Source organism: Neoarius graeffei, chromosome 9, assembly GCF_027579695.1.
Source record: "Neoarius graeffei isolate fNeoGra1 chromosome 9, fNeoGra1.pri, whole genome shotgun sequence".
NCBI lineage: Eukaryota > Metazoa > Chordata > Actinopteri > Siluriformes > Ariidae > Neoarius > Neoarius graeffei.
The window spans coordinates 72,236,943-72,250,056 of NC_083577.1; the positions used below are offsets into that span (position 1 = coordinate 72,236,943).

Here is a 13,114-nt window from a genome sequence, read left to right on the forward strand (position 1 = left end):
CACTGTTTGGCCAAACTCCAATGTAAGACCAGTCCATCAAACTGTATGTGTGTGGCAATGTGATTTCTCCCCCTTTAACACCCCCTATATAATCCTCGGCTACTGGAACAAAGCTTTTTTAGAAAAAGTACCCCATGTAACCCCCTCTTCAAATTCAGCACGCTTGATGTTTGTCCATACACTCAAGTTGCGACAGAAATTGGCCACTTGACAGTGATTATTTGACCGATTCCTGTGGATACTATTAATACTGTAATGATGGCAGAGCTGCTTGGCTCCAGCCAGAGTGGCTAGATCTGATCTCCAGCACAGTCCACCTTTTCCTAATCTCCACAAGGTTTCTGATATGCTCTAAACTACATATTTCTGCTCAATTTTATGTAACCTAAGAGCGTAGCGAGTGGCTGTGCAGCATTTGTTTGCATCCAGCCTGTTTTATGCATTCCTTGGCTGACTCATAGGGCTTTGTTTGAGCTCTTGGCTGCTCTCAGGTTTTAACCCCAGCCTTAGAGCTGAAAAGCGAGGGCATACCAAGAGGTGGGGATCTGTGATTAGTACCCCCAACCCTACAGGATTGTAGCAGGCTCCAGGCAGGGGGTCTGTGCACAAGCCAAAACAGCGACTTCTTCCACATCTTATGTTTCCGGTAAACGGGTCAGCCGAGAATCCTACTCTCTAGGACGGGTTTGGTTTCCACCACAAAGAGCAGTGGTGCCTTGGCTTCTGTTACAATGCCAAGTGGTCCACCCTGAGAAACCAGTGCCATCTTGAAATCAGTAGGGCAGTGGTTTCACAGTACGGTTCCTGTGGCTCCACTTAAATGCTACTGAACAGATAAGCTAGCTGGATGATGCATGCGTAATCAGAAACCAGACTGTATTACACACGATTATTAAATGAGAGGATATGCCGTATATCTTAACATAGTCATGGTTTGAAATTATATATATTTTTCTTATCTGATCACTCACTTATTTAGTTATTCTGTATATTAGAAACCAAAGCACCAACTACCTGGTTTACTTTAATCACTCTGTTTTGTGGGCTAGGTGTTTTCAGTGGACATGGATGGGTCACATTTGCAGGTGATCCTAAATGTATCAGTTGACTATCCTGAAAACCTGGCTGTGGACTGGGTGAACAATAAACTTTATGTGGTGGAGGCCAGTGTTAACAGAATTGACATGGTGGACTTTGACGGGAATAATCGCATCACACTCATTGCAGAGAACCTAGGAAATCCAAGAGGACTGGCACTAGATCCAACTGTTGGGTGAGCATTTAAATAAATTAAAATATACTCTGAATATTACCCAGTATGTCTATATATGGAAATGAGAGTGGTTCTAAGTCACTGGATAAACCTTTAAGACTATAAATGCAAATATAGGCATATCGTTGAGTCCTTATATGAAAGTCTTCATGTGCGCAGTTGACATGAACTAATCTGGCAGGATTTTGGAGTGGATTTTAAAACCTTATTCATAATAGGTTCGTATTACAGCTAATTAACACTAACCTTAAAATTTCTGAGATTATCTTTTCTCAGTTTTATTCAAAAAACATTCATAATCTTCAGGTTGGGCGGCACGGTAGTGTAGTGGTTAGCACTGTCGCCTCACAGCAAGAAGGTCCCGGGTTCGAGCCCAGCAGCCGACGAGGGTCTTTCTGTGCGGAGTTTGCATGTTCTCCCCGTGGCCGCGTGGGTTTCCTCCGGGTGCTCCGGTTTCCCCCACAGTCCAAAGACATGCAGGTTAGGTTAACTGGTGACTCTAAATTGACCGTAGGTGTGAATGCGAGTGTGAATGGTTGTCTGTGTCTATGTGTCAGCCCTGCGATGACCTGGTGACTTGTCCAGGGTGTACCCCGCCTTTCGCCCGTAGTCAGCTGGGATAGGCTCCAGCTTGCCTGCGACCCTGTAGGACAGGATAAGCGGCTACAGATAATGGATGGATGGATGGAATCTTCAGGTTAGCTCATTTTAGCCAGATAGATAAAATGGCCTCACCTGATAGCAGTTTCTTCTGAGAGGATATTCATTCATAAATGTTTATAATCTTCACTTCCTATGCTAGCTACATGATTCACTTTAGCTTACTTGGCAAGATATGTTGTATAAACCTCGATGCTCAAACTGTGTTTGAAGTATGTGTCTTTGAGTGCACTGATATGTGGTCTGTAGACACACCAGTAGTGACCAACCAAGTCTTGTTTTCAACTAGCATTGAAGAGCATTGCATGTCATACTGGTTACATGGAGCTAAAATACAACCCCGATTCCAAAAAAGTTGGGACAAAGTACAAATTGTAAATAAAAACGGAATGCAATAATTTACAAATCTCAAAAACTGATATTGTATTCACAATAGAACATAGACAACATATCAAATGTCGAAAGTGAGACATTTTGAAATTTCATGCCAAATATTGGCTCATTTGAAATTTCATGACAGCAACACATCTCAAAAAAGTTGGGACAGGGGCAATAAGAGGCTGGAAAAGTTAAAGGTACAAAAAAGGAACAGCTGGAGGACCACATTGCAACTCATTAGGTCAATTGGCAATAGGTCATTAACATGACTGGGTATAAAAAGAGCATCTTGGAGTGGCAGCGGCTCTCAGAAGTAAAGATGGGAAGAGGATCACCAATCCCCCTAATTCTGCGCCGACAAATAGTGGAGCAATATCAGAAAGGAGTTTGACAGTGTAAAATTGCAAAGAGTTTGAACGTATCATCATCTCCAGTGCATAATATCATCAAAAGATTCAGAGAATCTGGAAGAATCTCTGTGCGTAAGGGTCAAGGCTGGAAAACCATACTGGGTGCCCGTGATCTTCGGGCCCTTAGACGGCACTGCGTCACATACAGGCATGCTTCTGTATTGGAAATCACAAAATGGGCTCAGGAATATTTCCAGAGAACATTATCTGTGAACACAATTCACTGTGCCATCAGCCGTTGCCAGCTAAAACTCTATAGTTCAAAGAAGAAGCCGTATCTAAACATGATCCAGAAGCGCAGACGTCTTCTCTGGGCCAAGGCTCATTTAAAATGGACTGTGGCAAAGTGGAAAACTGTTCTGTGGTCAGACGAATCAAAATTTGAAGTTCTTTATGGAAATCAGGGACGCCGTGTCATTCGGACTAAAGAGGAGAAGGACGACCCAAGTTGTTATCAGCGCTCAGCTCAGAAGCCTGCATCTCTGATGGTATGGGGTTGCATTAGTGTGTGTGGCATGGGCAGCTTACACATCTGGAAAGACACCATCAATGCTGAAAGGTATATCCAGGTTCTAGAGCAACATATGCTCCCATCCAGACGACGTCTCTTTCAGGGAAGACCTTGCATTTTCCAACATGACAATGCTAAACCACATACTGCATCAATTACAGCATCATGGCTGCGTAGAAGAAGGGTCCGGGTACTGAACTGGCCAGCCTGCAGTCCAGATCTTTCACCCATAGAAAACATTTGGCGCATCATAAAACGGAAGATACGACAAAAAAGACCTAAGACAGTTGAGCAACTAGAATCCTACATTAGACAAGAATGGGTTAACATTCCTATCCCTAAACTTGAGCAACTTGTCTCCTCAGTCCCCAGACGTTTACAGACTGTTGTAAAGAGAAAAGGGGATGTCTCACAGTGGTAAACATGGCCTTGTCCCAACTTTTTTGAGATGTGTTGTTGTCATGAAATTTAAAATCACCTAATTTTTCTCTTTAAATGATACATTTTCTCAGTTTAAACATTTGATATGTCATCTATGTTCTATTCTGAATAAAATATGGAATTTTCAAACTTCCACATCAGTGCATTCCGTTTTTATTTACAATTTGTACTTTGTCCCAACTTTTTTGGAATCGGGGTTGTAAATGAAACAAGGAAAAGAACAGATGCCACAATTTTTTTTTTTTACAATAAGCTTCTTCTTCTTTTCTTTTCTTAATTATTTGGGTCCAGATAGTACAAAATTCAAACCTTAGTATTTGTAAATTAAACCACAAAACTGACCTCAGATCAGCTTATAAGGGCATTCGTCACTGAAACTATTATCTTCTTTCTTAAGCAGGGCAAAGTAATTAAAGCAGGATAGATATTTATATATAATACAGTAAAGGATTAGCTGGGAGTAATTAGAAAAGAGATTCACTGAAACTTAATATGGAATAAAGGTAGGACAAATCGAGCGAAATTAGCAAGCGACAGATGTTTCTTTCTGAACAAAGTGCTAAGTGATTTTATTTAAGGAATTATGTTTTTTAAACTTAATAGGGAAAATAGACTCTTTGACAAGTAAAAAATAAAGCCTGGCTAGTTGTAGTTCAGTTCTGTTACATAATCAGATTTTTTTTTCTTTTCCAGATCTACATCAAATGCCATGGCACATGTTCATTTTTTTTTAAAGCTATACTGCAAGTACTATATATAGTTGAGGTTTTGATTAACTCTTGTAACCATATTATATCCTAAACGGAAATAAAAGATAATCCTAAAACTATGTTCCTTATATTGTGGTTTAGATATCTTTTCTTCTCTGACTGGGACACTCTGAATGGAGAACCTGGTCTGGAGAGAGCCTATATGGATGGCACCAATCGCTATGGTATCATCAGGTCCAAGCTAGGCTGGCCTGCTGGAATCACACTGGACATTGATGCCAAGAGGGTGTACTGGGTGGACAGTCGCTATGACTACCTAGAAACTACCACTTATGATGGGCTGCACAGGTATGCAAAAAAAAAAAAAAAGGGTTCTCATGTAGTCATATCTCACATGCAATTATTGGCATGAATGCCATTAAATCAATATGCAGTGATGAAGAGCTCTAATCTTTGGGAAGAATATACCCTTATGAAAATTCACAAAAATGTACTCTGGTTTTGCAAAATACTCTGGTACTTTATAGCAACTAACCTCTGAAACATGATGCTGCCATGATTTTGTGATTTCATAACACTATAGGTCATAACATTGCCATGGTTTTACTGTTATGTCATAAGATTATTGTTTTTATTGAATATTTAACTACCAGCGATTACCTAAGGATTTGATAGTAACTGTAGTTATTAGACTTTTGACATCATGATTGTTTAATTCCTTGATTTCACAAGCCAGAATAAGCAAGTCACATGACTGAATGGTGACAGTATTTACCTTTCAAAACTTAAAGCGAAGCATGATTCTCTGTCCAGTTCATATTTGAACATTCCTTTTTGTTAACAGTTTTTACCAGGCCATGTCTTCACTTCATTAACCTGAGAGGCTAAGGGAAATAAAATTATATGAAATGGAGGATCTGCTATAGAGGCAGCGATTATTCGTGTTAAAAAACAAAAAAACAACTAGAGTTAGGTCTTTTTTAAATTTTTTTATTTTTTTTTTATTTTACCAACTTTATTGGACTGTTACAAAATAAGCATAAAAAAAGAAATAAAACATTTTTAAAAAATAAATAAACATAATAAAGTAAGTCAGCCCAAAGGGGAGAACGTGAACGGGCGACCCATGCAAGACGTTTCCCCGAAGTTATAAAAGAGAAAAATCATACAATTAAAATTAGACTAAATTGATTTGTGGCAGGGCGGCACAGTGGTGTAGTGGTTAGCGCTGTCGCCTCACAGCAAGAAGGTCCTGGGTTCGAGCCCCGGGGCCGGCGAGGGCCTTTCTGTGTGGAGTTTGCATGTTCTCCCCGTGTCCGCGTGGGTTTCCTCCGGGTGCTCCGTTTTCCCCCACAGTCCAAAGACATGCAGGTTAGGTTAACTGGTGACTCTAAATTGACCGTAGGTGTGAATGTGAGTGTGAATGGTTGTCTGTGTCTATGTGTCAGCCCTGTGATGACCTGGCGACTTGTCCAGGGTGTACCCCGCCTTTCACCCGTAGTCAGCTGGGATAGGCTCCAGCTTGCCTGCGACCCTGTAGAAGGATAAAGCGGCTAGAGATAATGAATGAATGATTTGTGGCAACCACAGTCACGGTACACAGACCAAGTACATGAAAAGTCCGTATTATAGGTGGAGGTCAGTAATTCAAAGTACAGCTCTAACAGGGATGATTTGAAAACAGGGAGGCTACGGAATTTATCTGGGGAAAAATATTTACATACATAGTTCCATGGTTTAACAATCCTATTGAAGAATGAGGCCTGATAATTTGAAGTTCTGCAGTGAGTAGGTTTTAAAATTAATTTCGGGTTTTGGGCCCTAGACCGGTCATGAGTTACAAAAGACACGTACGGTAGAGGTTTATGTTCAAATCTATTTGGCCATTAATGCATTTATATACAAAGACTAAGTCTCTAATCTCCCTATCATAAGTCAGAGGAAACAAGTGCAGGCTTCTGAGTCTGTCTGAGTAAGTAGCATCCCCAATACGCTGTTGTAGTATCCAGCGCGTTGCACGTCGTTGGACTCTGTCTAACAGTCTTCTAAGGTTGACACTAGCAGGGGACCATACTTCAGACGCGTAACAGAGCTGTGACTTGACGAGCGACAAATATAAAGTCCTTCTCACTTGAATTTCCGTCAGCAAGGGACAGGATCTTTTTAGAAAGCCAAGCATCCGGTTAGCCTTGTTGACTATTGAGCAGACGTGCGAATCCCATTTTAAATTACTTGAAATAACCACGCACAGGTCTTTTTCTTCGTCAACTCGTTGAAGGCACGTGCTGCCCAGGTGGTAGTCGTGAATGATTGGAGTTTTTTTCCGCGTGATGGTCAATATTTTGCACTTGTTGGCATTATACTGCATGTTCGATTCACAACTCCACCCCTCGGCATTGGCTAGATCGCGCTGTAATTGCTCGCTGTCTTCGGATGTCAGGATAGTGCGAAAAAGTTTTGTGTCGTCTGCATATAGAGCGACTCCAGTTTCTTTATCCACGACCTTGGGAAGATCGTTGATAAAAATAGTGAAAAGCACAGGACCGACCAGGCTGCCCTGAGGCACACCGGAGGTCACGGGCAGAGGCTTAGAGACCGCGCCGTCAATTACCACTCTTTGTGTTCTTCCCCCAAGATAATCTCGAAACCATTCTAGCAGACACCCATCGATACCGTACCATTTCAACTTTTCGACCAGGATAGTATGGTCAACACAGTCAAAAGCTTTGCAAAAGCTTTTGACTGTGTTGACCATACTATTCTGGTCGAAAAGCTGAAATCGCCAGCAATTTTTAATATTTTATTTGCAAGAACCCCCACACCAGATGATTCAATCAAGACTCAGGAACACACACTTGGCGATTGTACTGAACGATTTCATAGTGGCGATTCTGGTCTGGTACACACTAGAGGATTTTCAGCACTTAAAAAACATGGGTGACCACAGACATAATGACAGATTTAACCAATTTTTAATATTTTATTTGCAAGAACCCCCACACCAGATGATTCAATCAAGACTTAGGAACACACACTTGGCGATTATACTGAACGATTTCAGAGTGGCGATTCTGGAGGCTTGAGATCTCACAGTAACTTGCTCTGAAAAGTTCAGAGTTTGAAACGCTCTGATCAGCCTCTCTCCTCAGTGGGACCACTGTATGGTAACCCTCACTTGCACATTTTGCAGCGTGAGCTGGAGGTGAGCTAGTGCAAGCTCCTGCTACAAGCTCATGGTGTTGTGTACACGGGAGGAGGGGAGAGTGAAATTTGTGATTTGTTAGAAATGTCGTAATTTTTAATGGTCAGCATGCTGTCTGCTCAATATTCCATCACTGCTCTTTTCACACTACACAATGTTTAGTCGTAAATGTCAAACATGTTTGATATTTACGATTCTAAATCAGGGAGGCTCCGATCCAGTCGGTGACCCTTAAGATTATGTCTGTAAATCCCTCACACTACAAGATTATTTGGGCAGGTAATCACTTACGACCAGCCTCGAATCGGGAATGCCCCTGTGATTATCTGAAGGGGCAAATCAGACCAAAAATCGGCCCAATTGAATGAATGAATGAATGAATGAATGAATTTATTTATTTCGAACATGTATAAAAATGTATGTAACTATTTATACATACAAAAGAAAGAAAATGAAAAAAAGTGACAAAAAAAGAATAAATAAAATAATATAAAGAGCTAATACATTACAATACACCGCACATTGTTCGAAAAAGGAGTGGGAAGAAGAATTAACCTCAAGTGTGGGGCCAGCCTTACTGAACTACCTTTTTGATTTGTGCTGCTAAAGTTTTTTACTTTTATTTTTTTGACTGATCTGTACAGTCCACTGAAATACTTAGCTTGGTCTGCACCTAGACTGCTGTCCTCTAGTTGATGACTTATGCGCTAGTCTTAACTATTACTAACGTAGCCTACAGTGTGGTCCAAAGGTCTAAAACCATGAGTGAAAATGTTCCTATTTTGCATTCTTTTCTATTTTTATACAACGATTTTCATTGCAAATTATATTATTGACAACAACTGGAGTGAAAAGTAGACTCTTTCTCAACACATGCTTCAAAAGAAGAGATTAGGCGTGTGGAAGGTCTGACCTTTTGTACAAAGCAGTTGCATAACATGGCCACAAATTTGCTTACGTGTAAATAGGGACCTAGAAATAGTGCAGAATCTTGAATATTAAGTATTCAAAATAAGGAACATTTGCTTTCTTTGTTTTAACTGTTTTAAAATTCTAAAACTTTCTGTTTATTTGCAATTTTTAATTAAAAAAAAAATCCCAGCTTTTCAATGTGCTCTAAGACTTTTGGAACCCGTTGTATATAAACTGATATGTTAGTAATAGTAAAGCTATAAGGGACATAATAAAGTATCCATCACTTGCCGATCATGATTGTCTTTGGTACTTAAAACATGGTTAATGAATGAAGTAGAATAAGTCATTATGTAATTACTTTGTAGGAAAACGGTGGTGCATGGAGGCTCATTGATCCCTCACCCTTTTGGCATAAGTCTGTTTGAACACATTGTGTATTTCACTGATTGGACCAAGATGGCCATCATGAAAGCCAACAAATTCGTTGAAAACAACCCACAAGTGCTCTACTCAACTGCTCATACGCCATATGGTGTGGCTGTGGTACATCCCTTCAGGCAGCCCTATAGTAAGCCAATTGTTATTGTGTCACAGATATAATATTAAGTTGCTACACTTAATGGTTGCTCTTTTTTTATTAATTGTATCCAAAAGCTGTGCTGGTTTAGGTGCTTTAATGTTAGGATTTATACACACAAATGTCTTTAAAAACAACTTCAAATTCAACACTTGTGCTAGAGAAATTCTTTGCGTTATGTTTGTGATGTTTGATTTGTATATTCCCGACAGTAAATAACCCATGCGGGGTGGACCGAGGGGGCTGTGAGCAGATCTGTGTGCTGAGTCACAGGACCGATAACGACGGTCTGGGATATCGCTGCCGCTGCCGCATGGGCTATGACCTTCACCCTGACGGCAAGAGATGTGTCGGTAAGAGAGTGTGAAGAATGGTTTACCGCCTTTCCCTGTGTTTCTGAACTTTAATGTTTTAATTCGAGCATGCATTACTGTATATGGCTTTATCATATATAACAGGCATCACCAAATGGCGGACCTCGGTCCGGATCCGGACCCAGTGATGGTTCTGTCCGGACCCTTGACCAGTGGTAAATTCACGAGATTAAGTCATTTTCATGGCGCATTATTTTGGACGGTTGTGGCTATTGACAGCGGGCGCTGCTACTCCAGTTAATACGACAATAGCTTCACTCAGTTGAGCCAATAAAATCGTTAGTTTACCCAGCACGCCACAGTACAGCAGCAAGCAGAGAGGAAGAGAGTTAAGTTCAGAGACAACCGACAGAGACAACATGGCTTGCTCTAAAAGGCGGCGGAAAGTAGACAAGGAAAACGTGGCATTAATTAAAAGCGGCAACGTGAAGTGCCACTACGAAACAAAGCACAGCTCTTTTGAGCAAAGTTATCCCCTGAAGTCCGAGCTGAGGGCACGCAAAATAACCCAACTGCAAGAACAGTATGACAGGTCTACCCGACTCATCACACATACACTTACAGCCCAGCAACGTGCAAACGAATGGTCCTTAAAAGTAGCGTGGATTTTGGGGCAACGTAAACACATTGGAGTGTGTTCCCTGGTCTAATCAAAGGAGCACTGCACACCTTGACTATGTTTGGATCAACTTACAGCTGTGAGTCAGCTTTTTCCACTATGAACATTGTCAAAACCAAGTACCGTTCTAGGCTCAACAATGAACATCTACATATCTGCATGAGAATGGCACTCCAACCAAGATTTAAATTACTGGCAGGTCAGCCACATGCCCGTTTTTCTCATTAGGAAGAGTAAAAGAAGAATTAAAAGAGAAAAGTTCAAAGAAAAATGTTCTGTTTGCATCCCCCCCCCCCAAAAAAAGCCACTTGTTTTCTGAAAATGTAGACTTTTTTTTTCTTGAAAAGTAGGCCCTCATTTTTTTAGGCTGGGACCTCCTTATTTTAAGAACAAAGAACAGGAAATGTGAAGTCAACGCTCTGTTTGCACTTTTTAGTTAACGTTTTCTGAGTTTACTTTTTTACTTTAAGTGTAGGCCTTCAATTCTTCAGGTTGGACCGCTTTAATTTAAGAGAAAAAGGAGTTATTCCACTCTGTTTGCACTTTTTTATTTATTTTATTCTGAGGTTTCTGTTTTCTTTAATTTGAAATAAAAGCCTTGAATTTATTTTCCTGGGACTACTTTTATTTATGGTAAAAGAGATAGTTGTGGGCGGCACAGTGGTGTAGTGGTTAGCGCTGTCGCCTCACAGCAAGAAGGTCCGGGTTCGAGCCCCGTGGCCGGCGAGGGCCTTTCTGTGTGGAGTTTGCATGTTCTCCCCGTGTCCGCGTGGGTTTCCTCCGGGTGCTCCGGTTTCCCCCACAGTCCAAAGACATGCAGGTTAGGTTAACTGGTGACTCTAAATTGACCGTAGGTGTGAATGTGAGTGTGAATGGTTGTCTGTGTCTATGTGTCAGCCCTGTGATGACCTGGCGACTTGTCCAGGGTGTACCCCGCCTTTCGCCCGTAGTCAGCTGAGATAGGCTCCAGCTTGCCTGCGACCCTGTAGAATAGGATAAAGCGGCTAGAGATAATGAGATGAGAAAAGCCTTGAATTTATTTTCCTGGGACTACTTTTATTTATGGTAAAAGAGATAGTTGTGGGCGGCACGGTGGTGTAGTGGTTAGCGCTATCGCCTCACAGCAAGAAGGTCCGGGTTTGAGCCCCGTGGCCGGCGAGGGCCTTTCTGTGTGGAGTTTGCATGTTCTCCCCGTGTCCGCGTGGGTTTGCTCCGGTTTCCCCCACAGTCCAAAGACATGCAGGTTAGGTTAACTGGTGACTCTAAATTGACCGTAGGTGTGAATGGTTGTCTGTGTCTGTGTGTCAGCCCTGTGATGACCTGGCGACTTGTCCAGGGTGTACCCCGCCTTTCGCCCGTAGTCAGCTGAGATAGGGTCCAGCTTGCCTGCGACCCTGTAGAAGAATAAAGCGGCTAGAGATAATGAGATGAGATGAGATGAGATGAGATGAGATGAGATGAGATAGTTGTGCACTCAGTTCATTTCCTGCATTGGAAATTAGCAATAAATATTGTTGAAACCATATGAAAATGTGGACATAGGGGAAGGCTATAAGACACAAGCTGGACTTCGGTTCAGACCTTCTACTTGGACAAAATGTAATAACTGGACCTCAGTGACTTTTAATTGAATACCCCTGATATATAAAATCATGCCATGTGCTATGGTATTTCCAGTGACAAAAAACCCCCAAAAAAATCATAATCGTGTTGGTGCTCAATGGTTAGATTATTGCATTCAGAGAGCTGGCATTCATTTCAGGTGAAGCAGTCTAGTACCTTTTACAGATTCTAGTACCTTTTAGGTCAAAAACGCATTGCTCTGTGCTTTATGTTGCAGCTGTGAGGAAGTTCTTGCTGTTCTCCAGTCAGCTGGCAGTAAGAGGGATCCCATTTAACCTCTCGTATCAGGAGGACATCATCCTTCCTGTCACTGGCACGCCATCTTTCTTCGTTGGAGTGGACTTCAGTGCAGAGGACAATTCGATTTTTTTCTCTGACACTGCCAAGGACATTATTTTCAAGCAGAGAGTAGATGGGACTGGTAAGACAACCGAGGGCTGGTTCAAAATAATCATCATCATACATTTTACTTATAGAGCGCTTTTCTGAATACTCAAAGATGCTTTACAAGGTAAAAACAAGGTTAAGGCAGGTTAAAACAGATACATAACAACATATAAAACATAAGTCCAAATTGTATTATAGATTGTATACAGTTCTGAAGAGGTGAGTTTTGAAAGATGATTTGAAACTGGACAGGCCTGAGTTTCCCAAAAGCATCGCAGCACAAAGATCATTGTTAAATGGTAGAGCGAGCAGCACAATGAATGCTCTCTCTTCCAGTTAAGATGCTCTTAGCGTTAAGAAGCTTTTAAGAAACCCACCCCAGGTTGGTGCAGTCATGGATGTGTTTACGGAGGGAGTTCCAGAGGGAAAGGGCAGCAATGGAAAAAAGCTCTGTCACCCTAAGTCCGGTGTTTAGTCCTGAGAGGTATGGATAGGAGTTTAGCATCGGGAAAACGGAGAGTGCGGGAGGGAGTATGTGGGTGGAGCAGGTCGGTGAGATAGGAGGAAGCCTGCTTATGGAGAGCTTTGTAGGTGAAGGTGCCAAGCCAAGAAGCCTTTATTTGTCACATGTACACTCAAGCACAGACTTAAGCACACAGGGAAATTTAACCTCTCCATTTAACCCATCTGAAGCAGTGAACACATACATGCACATCCAAGTGAGCAGTGAGCACACACACACATACCCAGAGCAGTGGGCAGCTATGCTACAGCGTTTGAGCAGCAGTTGTGGGTTAGGTGCCCTTGCTCAAGGGCACTTAAGCCCAACCTCAGCCCAAGGCTGCCCCGTGTTAATCTAACCACATGTCTTTGAACTGTGGGGGAAACTGGAGCACCCAGAGGAAACCCACGCAGACACGGGGAGAACATGCAAACGCCGCACAGAAAGGCCCCCCCATCAGACGCTGGGCTCGAACCCAGAACCTTCTTGCTGTGAGGCGATGGTACTAATTTTGAATTGAAGAATTTTGAAC

General features: G+C 41.9%; 1 protein-coding gene across 1 annotated transcript in view; it reads left to right on the plus strand.

Moving 5' to 3' along the window:
- lrp2a (low density lipoprotein receptor-related protein 2a) overlaps positions 1 to 13,114 on the plus strand; it is a 211,697-nt gene that overhangs the window by 21,113 nt on the left and 177,470 nt on the right. Inside the window, exons 12-16 of the mRNA XM_060930575.1 lie at positions 1,050 to 1,273; positions 4,525 to 4,731; positions 8,866 to 9,068; positions 9,290 to 9,430; positions 11,911 to 12,114. Of these exons, the coding sequence (XP_060786558.1) occupies positions 1,050 to 1,273; positions 4,525 to 4,731; positions 8,866 to 9,068; positions 9,290 to 9,430; positions 11,911 to 12,114 (979 nt within the window). The remainder of the gene's footprint in view (positions 1 to 1,049; positions 1,274 to 4,524; positions 4,732 to 8,865; positions 9,069 to 9,289; positions 9,431 to 11,910; positions 12,115 to 13,114) is intronic.